This window comes from Scyliorhinus torazame, chromosome 14 (assembly GCF_047496885.1).
Source record: "Scyliorhinus torazame isolate Kashiwa2021f chromosome 14, sScyTor2.1, whole genome shotgun sequence".
NCBI lineage: Eukaryota > Metazoa > Chordata > Chondrichthyes > Carcharhiniformes > Scyliorhinidae > Scyliorhinus > Scyliorhinus torazame.
This window is the reverse complement of record NC_092720.1, coordinates 200671725-200699654: the sequence shown is the minus strand read 5'-3', so window position 1 is coordinate 200699654 and position 27930 is coordinate 200671725. Positions and strand designations below refer to the sequence as shown.

Genomic DNA, 27930 nt, shown 5'->3' with positions numbered 1-27930 from the left:
CACAGTCGGACACGTTTTGGGAGGTCGGAGTTTTAGTGAGAAGCCTGATTCACTGTCTGAACAGCTCATGTTGTCCTGATTCTCTGCTGTGTGCTGTCAGGGGGTGAGTGTGTTTCTGTATTGTTTATTCTGTAAATTTAACTCAGATTCTCCACCCATCCCACTGTCCCTCTCTGAATCTAATGGGACCCATAAACACTGGACTGGTATAGAATGAAGCAAAATCTCCTGAATTGTGGTAACTGTGCCCAGCTCTCGAACAATTCATTGTGAACCTTTATTTTGTTTCCTCCCTTGAATAAATATTTTATTTGAAGACGGGACTGACACCTGGTGTGATGATTATTGATCCAGTGAATGAGCAGAAAGAATGTTTTCTCTCCTGTCTGGGATGTGGATGTCGCTGGCTGAGCCCTCGTTGCCCATCCCTAATTGCCCTTGAGAAGGTGGTGTAGGTACACCCACAGTGCTGTTAGGGAGGGAGTTCCAGGATTTTGACCCAGTGACAGTGAAGGAACGGCCGATATGTTTCCCAGTCGGGATGGTGAGTGACTGGAAGGGAACCTCCAGGTGGTGGTATCAGGAATGAGAATATCAGAATAGGTTCCGGAGTAGGACATGTGACCATTCAGTAAGATCCTGTCTGAACATCAACACCGACTCCACTTTCCCCTCCTATCCTTTCATTCTCTTTGCACTCATGAATATACCGATCAATGTGTGGAATATCCTCACTGACATCTCGCCGAGGGAGAGAATCCCAAAGATTCACAACTCTCTCTGAGGGAAGGAATTTCTCCTCATCTCAGTCTTAAATGGACGACCCTTTATCCTGATTCTGTGACCCCCTCGTTCTAGACCAGTGTCAGCATCTATCCTTAGAGAATTGTATATGTTTCAATAAGATCACCCATTATTCTTTTAAACCTCAAAGAATATAGATCGATCCAACTCAATCCTTCCTCATATCAGAAAACCCTTTCATCCCAAGTATCAATTCCGAGAACCTTCATTGCTCCCTCTAAGGTAAGTACATGTTTCCTCAGGTACGGAGACTAAAACTGTCCAAAATCCTCCAGCTGTGACCACACTCAATCCCTGTTACTTTGCAGCAAGACTTATAGTCTTATACTTCAGCCCCGTTGTAGTAAAGGCTAAGATACCATTTACCTTCCTAATAGTTCACTGTATCTGCTTGCTAACTTTCTCTGTTTCAGCTAATTTAGGGGGGTTGCCATTTAGGGTAGGTAGGGATAGGTTTAGGTATCTGGGGGTCCAGGTGACAGGGGAGTGGGCGACACTGCATAAGTGGAACTTAACAAAGTTGGTGGAGTAGATAAAGGAGGACTTTAGGAGGTGGGATACACAGCACCTGATGCTGGCGGGAGGGGTCCAAGTGGTTAAGATGAATGTCTTGCCAAGGTTTTTATTTGTATTTCAGATGCTCCCGATTATTATTCCGAAGGCCTTCTTCCGGAATTTGGTCAACGTAATTTCGGAGTTTATTCGGGCGGGGAAGGTGAAAGGGGGAAGTGGGCTGTGATACAGAGGCAGGGAGAGAAAGGGGACTTGGCGTTACCGCACCTGCTGCACTATCACCTCATACGCTGCAGGAAAGGATGTCCCAAAGCGTGGTACATTGGCGAGACCATGCAGTCGCTGCGACAACGAATGAACGGACATCGTGCAACAATCACCAGGCAGGAATGTTCCCTTCCAGTCGGGGAACACTTCAGCAGTCAAGGGCATTCAGCCTCTGATCTCCGGGTAAGCGTTCTCCAAGGCGGCCTTCAGGGCGCACGACAACGCAGAATCGCTGAGCAGAAGCTTATAGCCAAGTTCCGCACACATGAGTGCGTCCTCAACCGGGAGCTGGGATTCATGTCGCATTACATTCATCCCCCACCACCTGGCCTGCAAAATCCTACCAACTGTCCTGGCTTGACACAATTCACACCTCTTTAACCTGGGGTTACCCCATCTCTGGATCTGTAAAGATTTAATCACCTGCTAATGCTCGCATTCCAAGCATTGTCTGGCATCTTTGAATCTGTCTATATATATGTTTCTGGAACATACTTCTTCATTCATCTGAGGAAGGAGCAGCGCTCCGAAAATTAGTGACATCGAAACAAACCTGTTGGACTTTAACCTGGTGTTGTAAAAATTCTTACTGCACTATTATTGGGTGGTGAATGTGGAGAAAGTGAGGTGATAGTGGGAGGGAGAGAGGCCAGAATGGGTTAGGGTGGAGGAGGAGTCCTGTCGGGGGCCCAGATTCAGGGCCATGGTAACGGTGGCACTACCGTTGTTACCGAGGAGATATATGGAGAGCCCGGTTGTACAGTCCACGGTTAGGGTGTGGAACCAGCTGAGGAGACAGTTTCGGACGGAGGGGATGTCGGTGCTAACATTGTTGTGTGTGAACCACGGATTCAAACCGGGGGAGACGGATGGCATGTACAGGAGGTGGAGAGAGGTGGGGTTGATGAGGGCCAGGGATTTATATTTGGAGGAGAGGTTTGCCAGTCTGGGAGAGCTGCGGGAGATGGGAGAGCTCCCGAGGGGAGTGATTTTAGGTATCTACAAGTGAGTGACTTTGCACGGATGGTGTGTAAAGCGTTCCCCAGGCTGCCGAAGTATGTCCCATTGGAACGGCTGCTGCTTCCGGACATGGAGGAGGAGGGTAGGATTGGGGACATATACGGGTGGCTGGGGAAGCAGGGGGAATGCACGTGATGAGGATTCAGGAGAAATGGGAGGAGGAGTTGGGGGAGAGATACGGTGGAGAGTGAGGCGCTGGGTGGGGTGAATTTGACCTCTTGTGCGAGACTGAGTTTGATACAGTTAAAGGTGGGATGGGATACAATGAGTTACAGACTGGAATCCAATCGAGGGGTTCAGATGGTTTATATATAGAATAATGGATACCTGGGAGTGAGTTACAGACTGGAATCTAATCGAGGGGTTCAGATGGTTTATATATAGAATAATGGATACCTGGGAGTGAGTTACAGACTGGAATCTAATCGAGGGGTTCAGATGGTTTATATATAGAATAATGGATACCCGGGAGTGAGTTACAGACTGGAATCCAATCGAAGAGTTCAGATGGTTTATATATAGAATAATGGATACCTGGGAGTGAGTTACAGACTGGAATCTAATCGAGGGGTTCAGATGGTTTATATAATGAATAATGGATACCTGGGAGTGAGTTACAGACTGGAATCTAATCGAGGGGTTCAGATGGTTTATATATAGAATAATGGATACCCGGGAGTGAGTTACAGACTGGAATCCAATCGAAGGGTTCAGATGGTTTATATATAGAATAATGGATACCTGGGAGTGAGTTACAGACTGGAATCTAATCAAGGAGTTCAGATGGTTTATATATAGAATAGTGGATACCTGGGAGTGAGTGCCAGACTGGAATCTAATCGAGGGGTTCAGATGGTTTATATATAGAATAATGGATACCTGGGAGTGAGTTACAGACTGGAATCTAATCGAGGGGTTCAGATGGTTTATATATAGAATAATGGATACCAGGGAGTGACTTACAGACTAGAATCTAATCGAGGGGTTCAGATGGTTTGTATAGAGAATAGTGGGCAGCACTGTAGCACAGTGGTTAGCACTGTTGCTACATAGCTCCAGGGTCCCAGGTGCGATTCCCTGCTTGGGGCACTGTCTGGCACATTCTCCCTGTGTCGGTGTGGGTTTCCTCCGGGTGCTCCGGTTTCTTCCCACAAGTCCCGAAAGATGTGCTGTTAGGTAATTTGGATATTCTGAATTCTCCCTCTGTGTACCCGAACAGGTGCCGGAATGTGGCGATAAGGGGCTTTTCACAGTAACTTCATTGCAGTGTTAATGTAAGCCGACTTGTGACAATAATAAAGATTATTATTGTTATATTTATGGCCTCACTCAATCCGGTCTCCAACTGAAAGGCAGCTGACAGTGCAAGTGGTCATTCACAGTACTGCCAACAGATGGCGGCGCTGCTCCATGTAAAGCCCTTCCAGCCAACCTGGGGAAAGTGTGGGTCAGGATGAGAGAGATCAAGGGGGGATTTCAGGAAGCGCTTCTTCACACAAAGCTTATAAAACCAAGGTGAGTAAATGTGGTTCAGATACAGATCAGCTATGAGCTGACTGAATGGTGGAACAGGCTGGAGGGGCTCAATACCCAACATGTTCTGTAAAATTATCACTTTGACACGAGGATCTCAGGATATCTTTAAAAGATGAGAGACTGATAAATATTGGGAGTCAGAAGCATTTTTGTATCCATGAAGTAGAAAAAGTTTTCTTAATGTATTTTATTCCAAATAAATTAAATAATACAAAAACATAAGCAACCTGGGGAACATCCTCCCCAGCACACAATGTTACAATCTGGACAAATGTTTCCATTTTACACATTTCCCCCCGCGCGACGGACTATTCCTCAAACGTGGCCACCGACGATCCCCACCGTGTGGGGATCAGAATCCCCTCAGATATGGGAGTCACTGAGAAATCCAATAGGGAATTCAGGAGAAACATCTTTACCCAGAGAGTGATTAGAATGAGGAGGTCACTGCCCTTCACTGAGAACAGGGCAGGGGACGCGGTTCAAATAGAGGGAGTGTGTCCTTGCCCACCAGCTCAGGGATGGACTCACTCTGACTGGGTTTGGGGATGGAGACGAGGCCCTTGTTTCAGGTGAAGCAATATTTTAAATCCGGGCTCGATGTACTCACAGTGACTCCCAGTGGGGGCCAATGGAAAGGGATATTGTCCAGAATGTTCAACAAGAGGCTGATTCACTTTCTCCCATTGAGTGCTGCCACCCCAGTCGAATATCCTTTTCATGAGCATCACTGTCTCAGTAACAAGTCTTGTGAGGCAATCGCAGAATCAGCTTCACGATTTGTTCAAGCTAACAGAAGATTAACAAGCGGATGGAGCAGGAGGTGAACAGGAATTTAAAGATGTTATTGTGCAGTCGATGTCCCAGTTCTAGATGTGTAAATGTGATCTAGTGACTGACAGAGCCTGTCCCTTCATCACTCTCCAGTAAATGGAAGCTCTGCCTAGGTAGGGTGTGTCTGTGTGTGTGAGTGTGTCTCTGTGGATGTCTGTCTGTCTATCTGAGTGTGTGTGTGTCTCTCTGAGAGTGTGTGTATATGTGTGTGCCTGTCTGTGTGTGTCTGTGTGCCTGTCTGTGTGTGTCTATGTGTGTCTGGGTCTGTGTGTGTATTTGCGTGTGTGTCTGTGTGTGTCTGTCTGTCAGGGTCTCTGACTGGGACTGAAGACCCCCCTCAGGACAGTTTCCAGCACAAACACTTTGATTCAGTCAGAGGCAACAACAAATTACATGTAGGGGCTCAGGGATGAGGGAGGCGCTCCAGACACAATAAAGGGGTTAGTTTGATTTAATTCCAAAGTTCCTGACACTGAGATGTGTCACTGATCAGTTGAAGTGAAATCCAGGAAGTGCAGCCCTGAACAGGAATTGAAAGCGAAAGAGCTGGAACAGGGAAGGAGAGAGAGACTCTGAGCACTGGGATGGCGTCTCCAGATCTCACACAGGAACTAACCTGTCCCATCTGTCTGGAGATATTCACCCAGCCGGTGTCTCTGGAATGTGGACATCATTTCTGCAGCTCCTGCATCTCTCAGAGTTGGCAGAAGGTCCCGGGCGATGTTTCCTGCCCCCAGTGTCGACAGGTCTTCACCCAGAGGAACGTCAGGCCCGCTCTGACCCTGATTAACATCGTGGAGAGGTTCAGAGAGCTGAAGGTGAAGGTGACACAGCCACAGGAGGAGTTTTACTGTCAGGAACACGAAGAGAAGCTGAAACTCTTCTGTGAAGATGAACACAAAGCGATCTGTCTGGTGTGTGGGATGTCCAGAGCTCATAAGACGCACAGTGTGATCCCAATAAAGGAGGCAGCCCAGATATACAAGGTACTGCATCACTGCTACTGACACAGGTAGATGGGGAAGAGGGACAGGGTGTAAGTAATAGAGAGAGCGAGTGTTTGTAGAATGTGGGAAGGGGAAGAGAGGGCAGGAGTGAAAGGGGTAGGGAAGGGGAGAGGAATGTAAAGAGGAGAGGTTTGGAACGAGGAAAGGATTGATTGAGATGGGGAACTAACCTGGAGGAGGATAATTGCAATAAACAGAATTAACCCACAGCTTCTACTTTGTTTATTGAGTGTCAATCCTGAGAATATCTCGTTCTCTACCTCACTCGTCTCACTCGATTTAAAACAGCAAACTTCTCCAGAATGTGACAATGATTGTTTCCTTTGACAAACCCCTTTGTGTCCTTTCTGTCTCAGAACAAGTTAGAAACATCATTGGAAACTCTGCAGAAGCAAATGGACCTCAGTCTCCACAGTAAAAGAGAACGCGAGGATGGGATTTTACACATGAAGGTAGGAGACTGGCCTTTAGGCTTTGTGTAAACTTCCCTGTGTTTGTTATTGAGAGTGAGTGAGCTTCTCACACAGTCAGAGAGAGAGTTTTACTGAATAAAATGCTGCTGCTCCAAAGTACACTGTGGGCTGCTCCCCGAACTGCAAGATAAGGGAGCGTCTGCAAATTGCAGATTATTATGACAGTGTGAAAATGTCTTATTTTCTCTCTCAAACCAATCCCATCAATTGATTAAATAAATCTTGTCTGTAACTCACTTCCGTGTATCCATTATTCTATATATAAACCATCTGAACCCCTCGATTAGATTCCAGTCTGTAACTCACTCCCAGGTATCCATTATTCTCTATGTAAACCATCTGAACCCCTCGATTAAATTCCAGTCTATAACTCACTCTCAGGTATCCATTATTCAATATATAAACCATCTGAACCCCTCGATTAGATTCCAGTCTGTAACTCACTCCCAGGTATCCATTATTCTATATATAAACCATCTGAACCCCTTGATTAGATTCCAGTCTGTAACTCACTCCCAGGTATCCATTATTCTCTATGTAAACCATCTGAACCCCTCGATTAAATTCCAGTCTATAACTCACTCCCAGGTATCCATTATTCTATATATAAACCATCTGAACCCCTTGATTAGATTCCAGTCTGTAACTCACTCCCAGGTATCCATTATTCGATATATAAACCATCTGCATTCCGCGATTAGATTCCACTCGGTGACTCAGTCCTTGATGTCTATTATTTAATGATAAACTATTGGAATCACTGAAACATGTTTGTAACTCACTCCCACACAGCCAAAGTTCCATCAAACTGTTCAGCAGGCAGTGACCTGTTATTATTTGTTATCCTTGCTGGATATCAATTTTTATCCCAGGGTCACTGGGATTATAAACGTTTTTTATTCCGTTCTGTATTCAATCTGTTCCAGGCTGAAGTTGACAGACTGAGAAATGAAATCAACAGTGAATTTGAAAAGATGCACAAGTTCCTGTTTGAGAAGGAGGAGCTGCTGAAAGCAGAGTTGGAGACAAAAAGCAATAAAATAATAGAGGAAATGGAGCAGAATTTAACCAAAACCATGGATGAATTGTCTTCTCTTGAAGGAGCAATAAGAGATCTAAAATCGAGGCTGGGGGTACAAGAGGCCCCAGAGTTCCTCAAGGTACAAAATCTCTTTGGCTTGTCCAGTGAAACATTCCAGAGACTGAGGGCGGGCACTCTGACCTTTAACCTCTGGGATTGGGCAAGGCCTCAGTCTGATTGGTTGGGTGATTGTTTCTTTCTGCTGTCAGTAAGGGTCCAATGGGAAATGAGGTGAGAGAATCTCAGTGTGATTCCGATACTCAGTGTAACCACGGCACTGATTGATGATTGGACTCAGAGAGAGCTGGGCTGGGAACTGGAGACGTTTACACTGCTGCACATGGAGTTCTACTGAGGACGGGGTTAAGATGCGTTGTTAAAGTGGAGTCGGTAGATCTTCATTGAGTTGTGGGTTTGCTGTTCCTGATCCTGCGAACGCTGGATTCAAATGAAGCCTCAGCCAGCAATAGTGTTGGGATTAATATCGGGGGTGGACAAGAGACACAAATGAGAGGATGTCTCGGAGGGTTGTGGAGCTGGAGGAGATTACAGAGATCGGGAGGAGTGAGGCTATGGAGGAATTTGAAAACAAGGATGAGAATTTTCAACATCAATACGTTGTTGAACCGGGAGCCAATGTAGTTCACCAAGCACAGGGGTGATGGGGGCTACGGTTAGAGAGATAAGAGTGGGAACTGGTGCGGGCAGAACACCCAGCTGGACAACAGTGGAGAGGCGGTGGAGGAGGATGGTGTGATCGACCGTGTCAAAGGTTGCCGACTGATCGATGATAATGAGGAGGTGAGAGGGGTGAAGATGTAGATTTAAAGGAGAGACAATCCCGCTAACATGGGGACCAGGAGGGGAGTTTGGGTGATCAGTAGTTTTGGGGAAGAGGATGGAGGGGACAGGAGGTGGGTCTGATGACCAGGATGAGCTCAGAGAGGGAATGAAAGGAAAAAGTAAAAGTTATTTTCTATCTGATTCCTTGTCTCGATTCTGTCCCTCTTCATAATTTCTACTCGGGATTTACAGCAACAAGAACTCTTTAATCTGACTCGATCATATCTATTCTGTTTCTTTCCCCTCAGGATATTCAGGACCTGTTGACGAGGTGAGCAGATTTAAAGAAACAGTTTTGTGATGTGATCACTGCTGTCTCTCTAACACACACTGATTTCCAGACCTGTTTTTACAGGAGTCAAATGGAGTTTCACAAGCCTGGAACTGTCTCCACTCAGTTACCTGCGGATATCGCTGGTGAACCAGTCAAATACATCAAAGTGTGGAGGGAAATGAGAGCAGTGATTTCTCCAGGTATCATTCTCTGTATATTACCGTCTCCCGGCTGTTATCCACGTGATTAATGAGGTTTGACGCACTGATGAAATGATCATCAGAAATAAGAGTCGGACTCGCCCATTGAGCCTGCTCTGCCATTCAACAAGATAATAGTTAATCCTATTGTGGCCTCAACCCGGTGCTTCTGCCCATCCCCGATAACCCTTAACTCACCTGTCCATCAACATCTGTCTGACTCAGCCTTGAACATATTCAATGACCCATGTCCCTAACTCTCTGTGGGAGAGAATTCCAGAGACCGATGACCCTCGGAGAAGAAATTCCTCCTCGTCTCCATCTTAAATGAGAGGTCGCTTATTTTTAAACGGTGACACCTCGTTGTAGATTCCTATTGATTAAACATCCTCTCAGCATCGGTCCTGTCAATCCTGCTCTGAGTCCTGGATGCTTCACGAAGATCACCTTTCATTCTTCTAAACTCCAATGAGTATCGTTCCAACCGGTTCAACCTTTCCCCATAAAACAACCCCTTCATCCCGGAATGAGCCCAGTGAAGCTTCTCGGAATTGTTTCCAATGCAATTATATCCCTTAGGTAAGTGGACCAAAACTGTAGACAATACTCCAGATGTAATTATTTATGTTTCATTCTTTTTATTGTAACGAGTATGGATCCCCTGAGCACACAGGTGAGTCTTTCAAACAGCCCACCTTGCCATTTGGTTGCCCCTGTAGCTGCCTCCACGTTGTTGCTCGGGGTGACTGGCCGGACTCACTATGCACACGGCCTCCTACAGCGGAAATGCCGTGGCTCAGGGCAGATTCCCCCGAGCTGGTTTTGCAAAGTAACCAAACTATCCACCCCGCCCACCCAACTTGGGAATGAAATTCCGTGTCTCTGTGTCCTCCTCACAACATACTTTGCTACCTCTATCTGTCACCATCAAATTTACTTACAATACACATGGTCCCTTCATACAAGGCAGGCCATGGTAAGAGAGTAGGAAACCCTGTCACTCGAAGGCTTCAACATGGACAAGTTATTGGATTATCATAGAATTTACAGCGCAGAAGGAGGCCATTCAGCCCATCTGCACCGGCTCTTGGAAAGAGCACCCTACCCAAGGTCAACACTTCCACCCTATCCCCATAACCCAGTAACCCCACCCAACACTAAGGGCAATTTTGGACACTAAGGGCAATTTTAGCTTGGCCAATCCACCAAACCTGCACATCTTTGGACTGTGGGAGGAAACCGGAGCACCCGGAGGAAACCCACGCGCACGCGGGGAGGATGTGCAGACTCCGCACAGACAGTGACCCAAGCCGGAATCGAACCTGGGACCCTGGAGCTGTGAAGCAATTGTGCTATCCACAATGCTACCGTGCTGCCCATGAACTGTCACAAACGTTGACAAGGCGTTGACAGTGGAAATTGCAGTGCCACTGACCATAATGCTCCATCTTCTCTAGACTCAGGCGAGGTGCCAGAGGACTGGACAATTTCAGGCCTTACTACCTGTTTCATAGATGATTGTAAGGGGAAGTCATGTTTAAATAACTTTCTGGGGTTTTTTAAACTGATAACACAAAGTGTCAATGAGGATAATGGTGCATGTGGATTTTCAGAAGAGATTCGATACAGTGCCACAGAACAGACTTGTGAAAAAAGTCATAGCTTACGGACTAAAAGGGACAACAGCAACATGGAACAAAATTGGCATTTGAAAAAGAGGAAGCATAGAGAGTTCATGGATATTTTTTGGGCTGGAGGAATGTTCGGAGATGTGTTACCCAGATGTCTTTATTAGGACTTCTTCCCTCCCTGATTTATAATAATGATCTAGATCTTGGTGTGCAGGGGGAAATTTCAACGTTTGAAGATTATATAAAACTTGGAAGTCTTGTCAACTGTGAGGAGGATAGTGTTGAACTTCAGAGGGATATAGACAAGTTGGTGTAAGAGGCAGATAGGTGGCAGATGAAGTTCAATGCGGAGAAGGGAGAGGTGGTGTATTTTGTTAGAAACAACATGAAGAGGCAATATAAAATAAGTGATACAACTTTAATGAGTGAGCAGGAGCAGAGGAACCTGATGTGTATGTGTATAAGTTATTAAAAGTAGCAGGACAGGTGGAGAGAACAGTTAATAAAGTATAAAGTATTCTGGTCTTTACTAATAGAGACAAAGTGTACAAGTTATTCATGCCGAACATGTACATGTCACTAGTTAGTCCTGGAGCTGTGAAGCAGTTGTGCTATCCACAATGCTGCCGTGCTGCCCCAGGTGTCAGAGATAGGGTGCGGACAGTAAGAATTTTAAGTTCGAGGTGTTGCTGGGTTCAAAGCTGATGAGGATCAGTGAGCACTGGGGGGGCTGAAATTATCAACAGGGGACAACCAGTGTCAGATTCCAGTAGATTGAGTTCAGGGCGATGACCGACTTCCTACAACTCGTCTTAACCGAGGTCTTGTACTGGAGAGAGATCTTTATTCCCAGTGAATTGATGCTGATCTGAGCTGAGTGAATGGAGCTGAGGGAATGGGGAGACATTTCTTCAGATCTCATGGGCTGGATTCGCCGTTCCTGCATCTTAAGTGCTGACACCAACGATCCACGGTGTTTGACGACGGAAACATCGGTTGCGCACACGCACCGATTCCGTTACCGGTGAGGGGCTAGCACCGGCATTGCGTGAAACATCCGCGGAACACGTGGAAAATGGTGGGAGAATCGGCGGGTCCGCGCTGGACACGCGCAGGGCTGACAAGCTGCAGCTGTGCGTACGCCTACACCCCCCACACGCACACGCACCGATCGCACAGAAACGATGACACCGGTTGTCCTGGACCATGAACCCGTCCACCCCGACCCCACAGCCCATTTCTAGTCCAGCCCCCATCCCTGGCAGAAGCCCCCCCCCCGGCCAACGGCCCGGCTCTCGGCGCAGTATGGTGGCGCTGGACACTGTCCGCATGCCCACTCTCTCTCCGCAGCCGCCACGCCAGGCTCGCGAACGCTGAGACCACGCGTGGCCGCATCGTCGGGAACTCGGCCCATCGGAGGCAGAACATCGCAGGTGGGCCCGAGAATTATATTCAAACTGGGTGGCGAATGCGCGGGCGTGGGTCTCGGTGACGCTGATTTGGAGGGGGCGGAGCACCGTGTCCCACGGCAAACCGGCGCGTGCCGTAGTTTCGGCACGGGGAAACAGAGATTCCGGCCCCCTGTCTCTCAGCTTCCACAGTTCCTGGGCGGAGGAAAGTGGTGATGTCCCATCACCGTCTGTACACGTCTCGTCATTCACTCCTGTTTTTCTCACAGTAACAGCTTCCCAATCATGTTCTCTTCCAGTTCCAGCATCTCTCACCCTGGACCCAGAGACGGCACACAACAAACTCATCATTTCCCAGGATCTGACTAGTGTGAGGCACGGAAATGAGGAGCAAGATCTCCCTGATCATCCGGGAAGATTTAATGAATACTTGTATGTTTTGAGCTCCCAGAGTTTCACATCAGGGAGACACTACTGGGAGGTGGGTCTTGGACACAAACCTCTCTGGATTGTGGGTGTCTGCAGAGAGTCTGTCAACAGGAAAGGAAAGATCATTTCTTCACCTGAGAATGGATTCTGGGTCATTGCCCGGTCTCCTAACTGCAAATCATTGAAAATCCCAGATGTCATCTCCCAGCGGAAAGTGAAACCCCGGAAGTTGGGAATTTACCTGGATTATGAGGGAGGACAGGTGTCATTTTACGATGCTGAGGACATGTCTCACCTGTACACCTTCACTGACACATTCACCGAGAAACTCTACCCCATCTTTAATCCTTGTAATCATAAGTCTGGTGCTAACTCTGAGCCACTCACACTGCTCACTGGGTAACACAGTGGGACACGTTTTGGGAGGTCGGAGTTTTAGTGAGAAGCCTGATTCACTGTCTGAACAGCTCATGTTGTCCTGATTCTCTGCTGTGTGCTGTCAGGGGGTGAGTGTGTTTCCTGTATTGTTTATTCTGTAAATTTAACTCAGATTCTCCACCCATCCCACTGTCCCTCTCTGAATATAATGGTACCCATAAACACTGGGCTGGTATAGAATGAAGCATAATCTCCTGAATTGTGGTAACTGTGCCCAGCTCTCGAACAATTCATTGTGAATCTTTATTTTGTTTCCTCCCTTGAATAAATATTTTATTTGAAGACGGGACTGACACCTGGTGTGATGATTACTGATCCAGTGAATGAGCAGAAAGAATGTTTTCTCTCCTGTCTGGGATGTGGATGTCGCTGGCTGAGCCCTCGTTGCCCATCCCTAATTGCCCTTGAGAAGATGGTGTAGGTACACCCACAGTGCTGTTAGGGAGGGAGTTCCAGGATTTTGACCCAGTGACAGTGAAGGAACGGCCGATATGTTTCCCAGTCGGGATGGTGAGTGACCGGAAGGGAACCTCCAGGTGGTGGTATCAGGAATGAGAATATCAGAATAGGTTCCGGAGTAGGACATGTGACCATTCAGTAAGATCCTGTCTGATCATCAACATCGACTCCACTTTCCCATCCTATCCCTTCATTCTCTTTGTACTCAGGAATATGTCGATCTCTGTGTGGAATATACTCACTGACATCTCGCCGAGAGAGAGAATTCCAAAGATTCACAACTCTCTCTGAGAGAAGGAATTTCTCCTCATCTCAGTCTTAAATGGACGACCCCTTATCCTGATTCTGTGACCCCTCGTTCTAGACCAGTCTCAGCATCTACCCTGTCACGATCTCTGAGAATTATATATGTTTCAATAAGATCACCTCTTATTCTTCTAAACCTCAAAGAATATAGATCGATCCAACTCAATCCTTCCTCATATCGGAAAACCCTTTCATCCCAAGTATCAACTCCGAGAACCTTCATTGCTCCCTCTTAGGTAAGTACATGTTTCCTCAGGTACGGAGACTAAAACTGTCCACAGTCCTCCAGCTGTGACCACACTCAATCCCTGTTACATTGCAGCAAGACTTATAGTCTTATACTTCAGCCCCGTTGTAATAAAGGCTAAGATACCATTTACCTTCCTAATAGTTCACTGTATCTGCTTGCTAACTTTCTCTGTTTCAGCTTATTTTGGGGGGTTGCCATTTAGGGTAGGTAGGGATAGGTTTCGGTATCTGGGGGTCCAGGTGACAGGGGAGTGGGCGACACTGCATAAGTGGAACTTAACAAAGTTGGTGGAGTAGATAAAGGAGGACTTTAGGAGGTGGGATACGCCGCACCTGATGCTGGCGGGAAGGGTCCAAGTGGTTAAGGTGAATGTCTTCCAAGGTTTTTATTTGTATTTCAGATGCTCCCGATTATTATTCCGAAGGCCTTCTTCCGGAGTTTGGTCAACATAATTTGGGAGTTTATTTGGGCGGGGAAGGTGCCAAGGGTGAAGTGGGCCCTGATACAGAGGCAGGGAGAGAAAGGGGACTTGGCGTTACCGAACCTGCTGTACTATTATTGGGTGGTGAATGTGGAGAAAGTGAGGTGAGAGAGGGAGGGAGAGAGGCCGGAATGGGTTAGGATGGAGGAGGAGTCCTGTAGGGGGCCCAGATTCAGGGCCATGGTAACGGTGGCACTACCGTTGTCACCGAGGAGATATATGGAGAGCCCGGTTGTACAGTCCACGGTTAGGGTGTGGAACCAGCTGAGGAGACAGTTTCGGACGGAGGGGATGTCGGTGCTAACATTGTTGTGTGTGAACCACGGATTCAAACCGGGGGAGACGGATGGCATGTACAGGAGGTGGCGAGAGGTGGGGTTGATGAGGGCCAGGGATTTATATTTGGAGGAGAGGTTTGCCAGTCTGGAAGAGCTGCGGGAGATGGGAGAGCTCCCGAGGGGAGTGATTTTAGGTATCTACAAGTGAGTGACTTTGCACGGATGGTGTGTAAAGGGATCCCCAGGCTGCCGAAGTATGTCCCATTGGAACGGCTGCTGCTTCCGGACATGGAGGAGGAGGGTAGGATTGGGGACATCTCCGGGTGGCTGGGGAAGCAGGGGGAATGCACATGGTGAGGATTCAGGAGAAATGGGAGGAGGAGTTGGGGGAGAGATAAGGCGGGGAGTGAGGCGCTGGGCGGGGTGAATTTGACCTCTTGTGCGAGACTGAGTTTGATACAGTTAAAGGTGGGATGGGATACAGTGAGTTACAGACTGGAATCTAATCGAGGGGTTCAGATGGTTTATATATCGAATAATGAATACCTGGGAGTGAGTTACAGACTGGAATCTAATCGAGGGATTCAGAGGGTTTATGTATAAAATAATGGATACCTGGGAGTGAGTTACAGACTGGAATCTAATCGAGAGGTTCAGATGGTTTATATATAGAATAATGGATACCTGGGAGTGAGTTACAGACTGGAATCTAATCGAGGGATTCAGAGGGTTTATGTATAAAATAATGGATACCTGGGAGTGAGTTACAGACTGGAATCTAATCGAGGGGTTCAGATGGTTTACATGTAGAATAATGGATACCTGGGGGTGAGTTACACACTGGAATCTAATCGAGGGATTCAGAGGGTTTATGTATAAAATAATGGATACCTGGGGGTGAGTTACAGACTGGAATCTAATCGAGGGGTTCAGATGGTTTACATGTAGAATAATGGATACCTGGGGGTGAGTTACAGACTGGAATCTAATCGAGGGGTTCAGATGGTTTATATATAGAATAATGGATACCTGGGGGTGAATTACAGACTGGAATCTAATCGAGGGGTTCAGATGGTTTATATATAGAATAATGGATACCTGGGGGTGAATTACAGACTGGAATCTAATCGAGGGGTTCAGATGGTTTATATACAGAATAATGGATACCTGGGGGTGAGTTACTGACTGGAATCTAATCGAGGAGTTCAGATGGTTTATATATAGAATAATGGAAACCTGGGAGAGAGTTACAGACTGGAATCTAATCGAGGGGTTCAGATGGTTTATATACAACATAATGGATACTTGGGAGCGAGTTACAGACTGGAATCTAAACGAGGGGTTCAGGTGGTGTATATATAGAATAATAAATACCCGGGAGTGAGTTACAGACTGGAATTTAATCGAGGGGCCTCCAACTGAAAGGCAGCTGACAGTGCAAGTGGTCATTCACAGTACTGCCAGCAGATGGCGGCATTGCTCCATGTAAAGCCCTTCCAGCCAACAGGGGGAAAGTGTGGGTCAGGATGAGAGAGATCAAGGGGGGATTTCAGGAAGCGCTTCTTCACACAAAGGTTATAAAACCAAGGTGAGTAAATGTGGTTCAGATACAGATCAGCTATGAGCTGACTGAATGGTGGAACAGGCTGGAGGGGCTCAATACCCAACATGTTCTGTAAAATTATCCACTTTGACATGAGGATCTCAGGATATCTTTAAAAGATGAGAGACTGATAAATATTGGGAGACAGAAGGATTTTTGTATCCATGAAGTAGGAAAAGTTTTTTTAATGTATTTTATTCCAAATAAATTAAATAATACAAAAACATAAGCAACCTGGGGAACATCCTCCCCAGCACACAATGTTACAATCTGGACAAATGTTTCCATTTTACACATTCCCCCCGCGCGACGGACAATTCCTCAAACGTGGCCACCGACGGTCCCCACCGTGTGGGGATCAGAATCCCCTCAGATATGGGAGTCACTGGGAAATCCAATCGGGAATTCAGGAGAAACATCTTTACCCAGAGAGTGATTAGAATGAGGATGTCACTGCCGTTCACTGAGAACAGGGCAGGGGACGCGGTTCAAATAGAGGGAGTGTGTCCTTGCCCAGCAGTTCAGGGCTGGACTCACTCTGGCTGGGTTTGGGGATGGAGACGAGGCCCTTGTTTCAGGTGAAGCAATATTTTAAATCCGGGCTCGATGTACTCACAGTGACTCCCAGTGGGATTCAATGGAAAGGGATATTGTCCAGAGTGTTCAACAAGAGTCTGATTCACTTTCTCTCATTGAGTGCTGCCACCCCAGTCGAATATCCTTTAATGAGCATCACTGTCTCAGTGACATGTCTTGTGAGATGATCACAAACTGCGGGTGAGGCAATAGCAGAATCAGCTTCACGATTTGTTCAAACTAACAGAAGATTAACAAGCGGATGGAGCAGGAGGTGAACAGGAATTTAAAGATGTTATTGTGCAGTCGATGTCCCAGTTCCAGATGTGTAAATGTGATCTAATGACTGACGGAGCCTGTCCCTTCATCACTCTCCAGTAAATGGAAGCTCTGCCTAGGTAGGGTGTGTCTGTGTGTGTGAGTGTGTCTCTGTGGGTGTCTGTCTGTCTATCTGAGTGTGTGTGTCTCTCTGAGAGTGTGTGTATATGTGTGTGCCTGTCTGTGTGTGTCTATGTGTGTCTGGGTCTGTGTGTGTATTTGCTGTGTGTGTCTGTGTGTGTCTGTCTGTCAGGGTCTCTGACTGGGACTGAAGACCCCCCTCAGGACAGTTTCCAGCACAAACACTTTGATTCAGTCAGAGGCAACAACAAATTACATTTATATAGCGCCTTCAATGCAGTAAAACATCCAAAGGGACCCGACAGCAGCGTGAATCAGACAACAACATTGAGACTGAATCTGTTGTTCGAGACGCTTCTCCCCACAGGCAGAGAATGTGCAGCATCTGAGAAATGAGCAGCTCCAACACAGCGTTGTTCCTCTTCACTCCAGTTACACAAACTCGGCACCAACTTTCCATCTTCCTGTCCAGAAGCTGATCGGAGAGGTTCAGGCAGGATTGAGGGGGGAAAGATGGGCCCGGATTTGGGAGAGAGAAAGAGACTCTCCAGGAATTTGGGGAACAAGGGGGGGGTTGGAGATGGGGGTGGACATTTTCAAAAAGATGTTTTTTGTAAGAATGAGGGTCAGGTGGAGACAGGGTGGAGACAGTATAAGGAGGGGCTCAGCGGTGAGGGAGGGGCTCCAGACACAATAAAGGGGTCAGTTTGATTTAATTCCAAAGTTCCTGACACTGAGGGTGTCACTGATCACGTGAAGTGAAATCCAGGAAGTGCAGCCCTGAACAGGAATTGAAAGTGACAGAGCTGGAACAGGGAAGGAGAGAGAGACTCTGAGCACTGGGATGGCGTCTCCAGATCTCACACAGGAACTAACCTGTCCCATCTGTCTGGAGATATTCACCCAGCCGGTGTCTCTGGAATGTGGACATCATTTCTGCAGCTCCTGCATCTCTCAGAGTTGGCAGAAGGTCCCGGGCGATGTTTCCTGCCCCCAGTGTCGACAGGTCTTCACCCAGAGCAACGTCAGGCCCGCTCTCACCCTGATTAACATCGTGGAGAGGTTCAGAGGGCAGAAGGTGAAGGTGACACAGCCACAGGAGGAGTTTTACTGTCAGGAACACGAAGAGAAGCTGAAACTCTTCTGTGAAGATGAACACAAAGCGATCTGTGTGGTGTGTGGGATGTCCAGAGATCATAAGACGCACAGTGTGATCCCAATAAAGGAGGCAGCCCAGATATACAAGGTACTGGATCACTGCTACTGACACAGGTAGATGGGGAAGAGGGACAGGGTGTAAGTAATAGAGAGAGAGAGTGTTTGTCGAATGTGGGAAGGGGAAGAGAGGGCAGGAGAGAAAGGGGTAGGGAAGGGGAGAGGAATGTAAAGAGGAGAGGTTTGGAACGATGAAAGGATTGATTGAGATGGGGAACTAACCTGGAGGAGGATAATTGTAACAAACAGAATTAACCCACAGCTTCTACTTTGTTTATTGAGTGTCAATCCTGAGAATATCTCCTTCTCTACCTCACTCGTCTCACTCGATTTAAAACAGCAAACTCCTCCAGAATGTGACAATGATTGTTTCCTTTGACAAACCCCTTTGTGTCCTTTCTGTCTCAGAACAAGTTAGAAACATCATTGGAAACTCTGCAGAAGCAAATGGACCTCAGTCTCCACAGTAAAAGAGAACGAGAGGATGGGATTTTACACATGAAGGTAGGAGAGTGTCCTTTAGGCTTTGTGTAAACTTCCCTGTGTTTGTTATGGAGAGTGAGTGAGCTTCTCACACAGTCAGAGAGAGAGTTTTACTGAATAAAATGCTGCTGCTCCAAAGTACACTGCGGGCTGCTCCCCGAACTGCAAGATAAGGGAGCGTCTGCAAATTGCAGATTATTATGACAATGTGAAAATGTCTTATTTTCTCTCCTAATCAATCACATCAATTGATTAAATAAATCTTGTCTGTAACTCACTCCCAGGTATCCATTATTCTATATATAAACCATCTGAACCCCTCGATTAGATTCCAGTCTGTAACTCACTCCCTGGCATCCATTATTCTATATATAAACCAACTGAACCCCTTGATTAGATTCCAGTCTGTAACTCATTCCCCGGCATCCATTATTCTATATATAAACCATCTGAACCCCTCAATTAGATTCCAGACTGTAACTCACTCCCCGGCATCCTTTATCAAGATATAAACCATCTGAACCCCTCGATTAGATTCCATTCCGTAAGTCACTCCCAGGTTTCCATTATTCTATATATCAACCATCTGAACCCCTCGATTAGATTCCAGTCTGTAACTCACTCCCAGGTATCCATTATTCTATATATAAACCATCTGAACCCCTCGATTAGATTCCATTCCGTAAGTCACTCCCAGGTTTCCATTATTCTATATATAAACCATCTGAACCCCTCGATTAGATTCCAGTCTGTAACTCACTCCCAGGTATCCATTATTCTTTTCTAAACCATCTGAACCCCTCGATTAGATTCCAGTCTGTAACTCACACCCAGGTATCCATTATTCTATATATAAACCATCTGAACTCCTCGATTAGATTCCAGTCTGTAACTCACTCCCAGGTATCCATTATTCTATATATAAACCATCTGAACCCCTCGATTAGATTCCAGTCTGTAATTCACTCCCAGGTATCCATTATTCTATATATAAACCATCTGAACCCCTCGATTAGATTCCAGTCTATAACTCACTCCCAGGTATCCATTATTCTATATATAAACCATCTGAACCCCTCGATTAGATTCCAGTCTATAACTCACTCCCAGGTATCCATTATTCTATATATAAACCATCTGAACCCCTCGATTAGATTCCAGTCTGTAACTCACTCCTAGGTATCCATTATTCTATATATAAACCATCTGAACCCCTCGATTAAATTCCAGTCTGTAATTCACACCTTGATGATTCTTATTTAGGATTAACCATTGGAATCACTTTATAATGTTTATTTGTAACTCACTCCCACTGACCCAATATTCCATCAAATTATTGAGCCGGCAGTGAGCTGTTATTATTTGTTAGTTGTACTGGATGCAAATTGTTTTCCTCTATCCCAGTGGACAGAGACCAGGGACACTCGGATTATAAACATTGTTTATTCCGTTCTGTATTCAATCTGTTCCAGGCTGAAGTTGACAGACTGAGAAATGAAATCAACAGTGAATTTGAAAAGATGCACAAGTTCCTGTTTGAGAAGGAGGAGCTGCTGAAAGCAGAGTTGGAGAGAAAAAGCAATAAAGTGTTCAAGGAAATGGAGAGCAATTTAACCAAAAGCATGGATGAATTGTCTTCTCTTGAAGGAGCAATAAGAGATCTAAAATCAAGGCTGGGGGTACAAGAGGCCCCAGAGTTCCTCAAGGTACAAAATCTCTTTGTCTTGTCCAGTGAAACATTCCAGAGACTGAGGGCGGGCACTCTGACCTTTAACCTCTGGGATTGGGCAAGGCCTCACTCTGATTGGTTGGGTGATTGTTTCTTTCTGCTGTCAGTAAGGGTCCAATGGGGAATGAGGTGAGAGAATCTCAGTGTGATTCCGATACTCAGTGTAACCACGGCACTGTTTGATGATTGGACTCAGAGAGAGCTGGGCTGGGAACTGGAGACGTTTACACTGCTGCCCATGGAGTTCTACTGAGGTCGGGGTTAAGATGCGTTGTTAAAGTGGAGTCGGTAGATCTTTATTGAGTTGTGGGTTTGCTGTTCCTAATCCTGCGAACGCTGGATTCAAATGAAGCCTCAGCCAGCAATCGTGTTGGGATTAATATCGGGGGTGGACAAGAGACACAAATTAGAGGATGTCTCGGAGGGTTGTGGAGCTGGAGGAGGTTACAGAGATCGGGAGGAGTGAGGCCATGGAGGAATTTGAAAACAAGGATGAGAATTTTCAACATCAATACGTTGTTGAACCGGGAGCCAATGTAGTTCACCAACCACAGGGGTGATGGGGGCTACGGTTAGAGAGATAAGAGTGGGAACTGGTGCGGGCAGAACACCCAGCTGGACAACAGTGAGAGGCAGTGGAGGAGGATGGTGTGATCGACCGTGTCAAAGGTTGCAGACTGATCGAGAATAATGAGGAGGCGAGAGGGGTGAAAATGTAGATTTCTACTCGGGATTTACATCAACAAGAACTCTTTAATCTGACTCGATCATATCTATTCTGTTTCTTTCCCCTCAGGATATTCAGGACCTGTTGATGAGGTGAGCAGGTTTAAAGAAACAGTTTTGTGATGCGATCACTGCTGTCTCTCTAACACACAGTGATTTCCAGACCTGTTTTTACAGGAGTCAGATGGTGTTTCACAAGCCTGGAACTGTCTCCACTCAGTTACCTGTGGATATCGCTGGTGAACCAGTCAAATACATCAAAGTGTGGAGGGAAATGAGAGCAGCGATTTCTCCAGGTATCATTCTCTGTATATTACCGTCTCCCTGCTGTTATCCAAGTGATTAATGAGGTTTGATACACTGATGAAATGATCATAAGATCAGAAGGAATAAGAACAGGAGTGGTCCAGCCCAGTGAACCTGCTCTGATTTTTGATAAGATCATGTCTGATCGAATTGTGGCCTTTACTCCACTTTCCTGCCTGTCCCAGATGACCCTTAACCCCCTTGTTGATCAACAATCTATCGAACTCGGTCATGAATCAATGACCCAGCCTCTGCTGGTCTCTGTGGTAGAGAATTCCAAAGACTAATAACCCTCTCCTAGATGGAATTCCTCATCTAACACAGGAATAGTCCTGGAGGATTGCGAATGTGATGCCGTTGTTTCAGAAAGGGGCAAAGGTTAACCCAGGAAAGTACAGACCTGTCAGTTTGACATCAGCAGTGGGAAAACTGATAGAGGCGATAATATGAGATGAGAAAAATATGCACTTCGAGAAAAATTAATTAATATTAGCCAGTCCTCATGGCTTTGTCAAGGGCAGGCCATGTCTGCCAAATGTAATTGAGTTATTTGACAAGGTGACACAGGTAGTGGATGAGGGTAGTGCTGTGGATGTTGTATATTTGTACTTTGAGAAAGCATTTGATACAGTGCCACATGGCAGGTTGGTTAGCAGATTAAAAATGTTTGGGATTGAAGGGTCCTGGGCTGCATGGATTGGAAATTGGCTAAAAGATAGGAGACAGAGGGTAGGTATAGATGGCCATTTCTCAGACTGGAGACGAGTTGCAAGTGGTGTTCCCCAGGGCTCAGTGTTGGGACACTTGCTTTTTACGATTGATATAAATGATTTAGAGTTGCGTGTTGAGGGTAAAATCTCTAAATTTGTAGATGACACTAAGCTCGGGAGAATACCGAATTGTGACGATGACGCTGGGCGACTTCAGAGGGACATTGACAAGTTGGCCAATGGGTAGATACCTGGCAGATGAATTTTAATGCAGGGAAATGTGAGGTAATTCATTTTAGTAGAAGAATCATGGGGAGACAATATAGGCTCAATGGTACAACTTTGAGGGGAGTACAGGAGCAGAGGGACCTCAGGATTCAAGTGCATAATTCTCTGAAGGGGGCCTGGCAAGTTGAAAGAGTTGTTAAGAAGGCTAAATGGATCCTTGGGTTTATAAATAGAGGCACAGAGTATAAAAGCAAAGATGTGATGCTGCACCACTACAAAGCATTGGTCGAGTATTGTGTTCAGTTCTGGGCACATTATTTAAGGAAAGATGTTAAAGCCCTTGAGAGAGTGCAAAGGAGATTTACTAGGATGATACCAGCAGTGAGGAATTTTAGATACAAGGAAATATTGGGGAAAATTGGGCTTGTTCTCCAGAGCAGAGAAGATTAAGAAGTGACCTTATTGAGGTGTTCAAAATTATCAACAGTTTTGACAAGGAGACTCTGTTTCCACTGGTTGGTAAGTCAGTGACTAGGAGTCACAATTTCAAGATGGCCAGCAAGAGAGCTAGGAGTGAGGTGAGGAGAAACTTCTTTACACATGGGGCAGTACGGCAGCCTTGTGGATAGCACAATTGCTTCACAGCTCCAGGGTCCCAGGTTCGATTCCGGCTTGGGTCACTGTCTGTGCGGAGTCTGCACATCCTCCCCGTGTGTGCGTGGGTTTCCTCCGGGTGCTCCGGTTTCCTCCCACAGTCCAAAGATATGCGGGTTAGGTGGATTGGCCATGATAAATTGCCCTTAGTGTCCAAAATTGCCCGTGGGGCTACTGGGTTATGGGGATAGGGTGGCGGTGTTGACCTTGGGTAGGGTGCTCTTTCCAAGAACCGGTGCAGACTCGATGGGCTGAATGGCCTCCTTCTGCTCTGTAAATTCTATGATAATGATCTACTCAGAGAGTTGTTGGGAATTGGAATGTGGTACATGGGAGAGTGGTGGAGGCGGATTCCACAGGAGGTTTCAAAAGAGAGCTGGATATATATTTGAATGTGCCGAATTTAGGGGACCACGGAGACAGGGCTGGAGAATGGGACTAGCTGGGCCGCTCTTTTGGGAGCTGGTACGGACATGATGGGCCGAATGGCATCCTTCTGTGCTGTAAATAGCAACATCTCTGTCTTAAATAGAGGCCCCTTCATTTGATGCTGTGTCGCCTACACCTCGCTTACCCCAGAGATCAAACATCCTCCCAGCATCTACCCTGACGAAGGAATCCCTCAGAATGTTATGTTTCAATAAGATAACCTTTTATTCTTCTAAACTCCAGTGAGTACAGACCAACCTGTTCAACCTTTCCACATAAGGCAATCCCTTCATCCCAGGAATCAGCCCAGTGAATCTTCTCTGAACTGTGTCCAATGAGAGTCTCTCCCTCCTGATGTAAGGAGATCAGATCTGAACACAGTACTCAAGCTGCAGTCTCACCAATCCCCTGTACAGTTGCAGCACGTCTTCCCTACTCTACACTCCATCCCTTTTCCAATAAAGGCCAACATTCCATCCGCCTTCCTCATTCCTTGCTGTACCTGGACACTAACTTTTAGTGATTAATGTACAAGGTCCCCCAGATCCCGCTGCACTGCAGCATTCTGCCGTCTCTTTCTGTTGAAGGGACTGTTTAGCACAGGGCTAAATCGCTGGCTTTGAAAGCAGACCAAGGCAGGCCAGCAGCACGGTTCGGTTCCCGTAACAGCCTCCCCAAACAGGCGCAGGAATGTGGCGACTAGGGGCTTTTCACAGAAACTTCATTTGAAGCCTACTTGTGACAATAAGCGATTTTCATTTCATTTTCATTTCATCTTCATTTCAAATCATTTGCTGATTTTCTATTCTTCCTGCCAAGGTGGACAACCTCACATTTTCCCACTTTATACTCCATCTGCTAAATCTTTGTCCACTCACTTAACCTGTCTATATCCCTCCGCTGAACCTTTGTATCCTCCTCACAACTTCCCAACCAAACTTTCTGTCATCAGTAAATTTAGCTCCAGATTTGGTCTCTTCATCCAATCACGAATATAGATCAGAAACAATTGTGTCCCCATCACTGATCCGTGTGTCACTCCACTAGTCACAGTTTGCCAACCTGAAAATGAACCATTTATATTGGCTATGCCAGGTAGTTTGCCAATCCTCTATCCAACACCATGAACTCTTATATTGTGCAGTAATATTTTACATGAGGACATGTCGTTTGGAAATCCAAATACACAACATCTACTGGTTCACCTTTGTCTACCCTGCTGGTCCCATACTCAGAAAGCTCTGATAAATGTCTCAAAAACAATCTTCATTTAACAAAACCGTGTGGACTCCGCCTGATTGTATGAAGATTTTCTAAATGTCTTGTGACTCCCTCCTTCACAATGGCATCGAGAGTTTCCAAATAACAGATTTGGCCCAAATCTTCCTGCTTTGTCTCCCTCCTTTTTTGAAACATTTCCAAACCGCTGGGACTTGTCCAGAATGGGGGGAATTTGGAAAGATTACAACCAATGCATCCACTTTCTCCAAAACCACTGCTTTAAAATCCTGGGTTGCAGGACATCAGGTCCAGGGGACAAGTTGCCTTTCATCCCAATAGTTTTCCAGATACTTTCTCTTTGGTGACCATGATTGATTTTAAGTTCCTCCCTCCCTTTTTCCCTCCTGCCTCTGTCCTGGGTCAGAAGCAGATGAGGGTCAACTTGTCTTAACCGAGGTCTTGTCCTGGAGAGAGATGTTTATTCTCAGTGAATTGATGCTGATCTATGCTGAGTGAATGGAGCTGAAGGAATGGGGAGAAATGTCTTCACACACTCTGGGCCCCCTCCCCCGCAGGCCGTCGCCCTTCAACGCTGCGTTCCGGCCGGCTGAGACCCGGTGTGGGCGGCGCCGGTGGGACTCGGCGTTTCCACGACGGCCGCTCGGCCCCTCCCGGCCCAAGAATCGGCAGGCCTGCCGCATAGAGCGGCTCGCGACCGATGCCGAGCCAACCACGCCAGCGCCGCTCAGCAGAGAATCGCGTGCCGGCGTCAGGGGGGCGTGGCGCGATTCGCACCGCTCCCGGGGATTCTCCGGCCTGGCCCCGGGCTGAGAGAATCCCGTCCTCTGTCCCTGAGCTTCCACAGTTCCTGGGCGGAGGAAAGTGGTGATGTCCCATCACCGTCTGTACACGTCTCGTCATTCACTCGTGTTTTTCTCACTGTAACAGCTTCCCAATCATGTTCTCTTCCAGTTCCAGCATCTCTCACCCTGGACCCGGAGACGGCAAACAACCGACTCATCATTTCCCAGGATCTGACTAGTGTGAGGTTCGGAAATGAGGAGCAAGATCTCCCTGATCATCTGGGAAGATTTAATGAATACTTGTATGTTTTGAGCTCCCAGAGTTTCACATCAGGGAGACACTACTGGGAGGTGGGTCTTGGACACAAGCCTTACTGGGTTGTGGGTGTCTGCAGAGAGTCTGTCAACAGGAAAGGAGAGATCACAGAGTCACCTGAGAATGGATTCTGGGTCATCGCCCGGCTTCCTGACTGCAAATCATCGAAAATCCCGGATGTCATCACCCAGCGGAAAGTGAAACCCCGGAAGTTGGGAATTTACCTGGATTATGAGGGAGGACAGGTGTCATTTTACGATGCTGAGGACATGTCTCACCTGTACACCTTCACTGACACATTCACCGAGAAACTCTACCCCATCTTTAACCCTTGTAATCACCCTGACCCACTCACACTGCTCACTGGGTAACACAGTGGGACACGTTTTGGGAGGTCGGAGTTTTAGTGAGAAGCCTGATTCACTGTCTGAACAGCTCATGTTGTCCTGATTCTCTGCTGTGTGCTGTCAGGGGGTGAGTGTGTTTCTGTATTGTTTATTCTGTAAATTTAACTCAGATTCTCCACCCATCCCACTGTCCCTCTCTGAATATAATGGGACCCATAAACACTGGACTGGTATAGAATGAAGCAAAATCTCCTGAATTGTGGTAACTGTGCCCAGCTCTCGAACAATTCATTGTGAATCTTTATTTTGTTTCCTCCCTTGAATAAATATTTTATTTGAAGACGGGACAGACACCTGGTGTGATGATTATTGATCCAGTGAATGAGCAGAAAGAATGTTTTCTCTCCTGTCTGGGATGTGGATGTCGCTGGCTGAGCCCTCGTTACCCATCCCTAATTGCCCTTGAGAAGATGGTGTAGGTACACCCACAGTGCTGTTAGGGAGGGAGTTCCGGGATTCTGACCCAGTGACAGTGAAGGAACGGCCGATATGTTTCCCAGTCGGGATGGTGAGTGACTGGAAGGGAACCTCCAGGTGGTGGTATCAGGAATGAGAATATCAGAATAGGTTCCGGAGTAGGACATGTGATCATTCAGTAAGATCCTGTCTGATCATCAACACCGACTCCACTTTCCCATCCTATCCCTTCATTCTCTTTGCACTCAGGAATATGTCGATCTCTGTGTGGAATATACTCACTGACATCTCACCGAGAGAGAGAATCCCAAAGATTCACAACTCTCTCTGAGGGAAGGAATTTCTCCTCATCTCAGTCTTAAATGGACGACCCTTTATCCTGATTCTGTGACCCCCTCGTTCTGGACGAGTCTCAGCAACTACCCTGTCACGATCTCTGAGAATTGTACATGTTTCAATAAGAAACCTGTTATTCTTCTAAACTTCAAACAATATTGATCCATCCAACTCAATCCTTCCGCATATTGGAAAACCCTTTCATCCCAAGAATCAATTCCGTGAACCTTCATTGCTCCCTCTAAGGTAAGTACATGTTTCCTCAGGTACGGAGACTAAAACTGTCCACAGTCATCCAGCTGTGACCACACTCAATCCCTGTTACATTGCAGCAAGACTTATAGTCTTATACTTCAGCCCCGTTGTAATAAAGGCTAAGATACCATTTACCTTCCTCATAGTTCACTGTATCTGCTTGTTAACTTTTATTGGGTGGTGAATGTGGAGAAAGTGAGGTGATAGTGGGAGGGAGAGAGACCGGAATGGGTTAGGATGGAGGAGGAGTCCTGTCGGGGGCCCAGCTTCAGGGCCATGGTAACGGTGGCACTACCGTTGTCACCGAGGAGATATATGGAGAGCCCGGTTGTACAGTCCACGGTTAGGGTGTGGAACCAGCTGAGGAGACAGTTTCGGATGGCGGGGATGTCGGTGCTAACATTGTTGTGTGTGAACCACGGATTCAAACCGGGGGAGACGGATGGCATGTACACGAGGTGGAGAGAGGTGGGGTTGATGAGGGCCAAGGATTTATATTTGGAGGAGAGGTTTGCCAGTCTGGGAGAGCTGCGGGAGAGGGGAGAGCTCCCGAGGGGAGTGATTTTAGGTATCTACAAGTGAGT

General features: G+C 46.7%; 1 protein-coding gene across 1 annotated transcript; it reads left to right on the top strand.

The window, feature by feature from the left end:
- The first annotated feature begins 5516 nt into the window (after positions 1–5516).
- LOC140389130 (E3 ubiquitin-protein ligase TRIM39-like) lies at positions 5517–26618 on the top strand. The gene is made up of 12 exons (XM_072473287.1): positions 5517–5960; positions 6338–6433; positions 7381–7614; positions 8627–8649; positions 8734–8852; positions 12192–12720; positions 18054–18357; positions 18735–18830; positions 20282–20515; positions 21335–21357; positions 21442–21560; positions 25785–26618. The coding sequence occupies exons 1-12, from the start codon at positions 5559–5561 to the stop codon at positions 26300–26302; spliced, it is 2697 nt and encodes an 898-aa protein (XP_072329388.1). The 5' UTR covers positions 5517–5558; the 3' UTR covers positions 26303–26618.
- The last annotated feature ends 1312 nt before the right edge of the window (positions 26619–27930 follow it).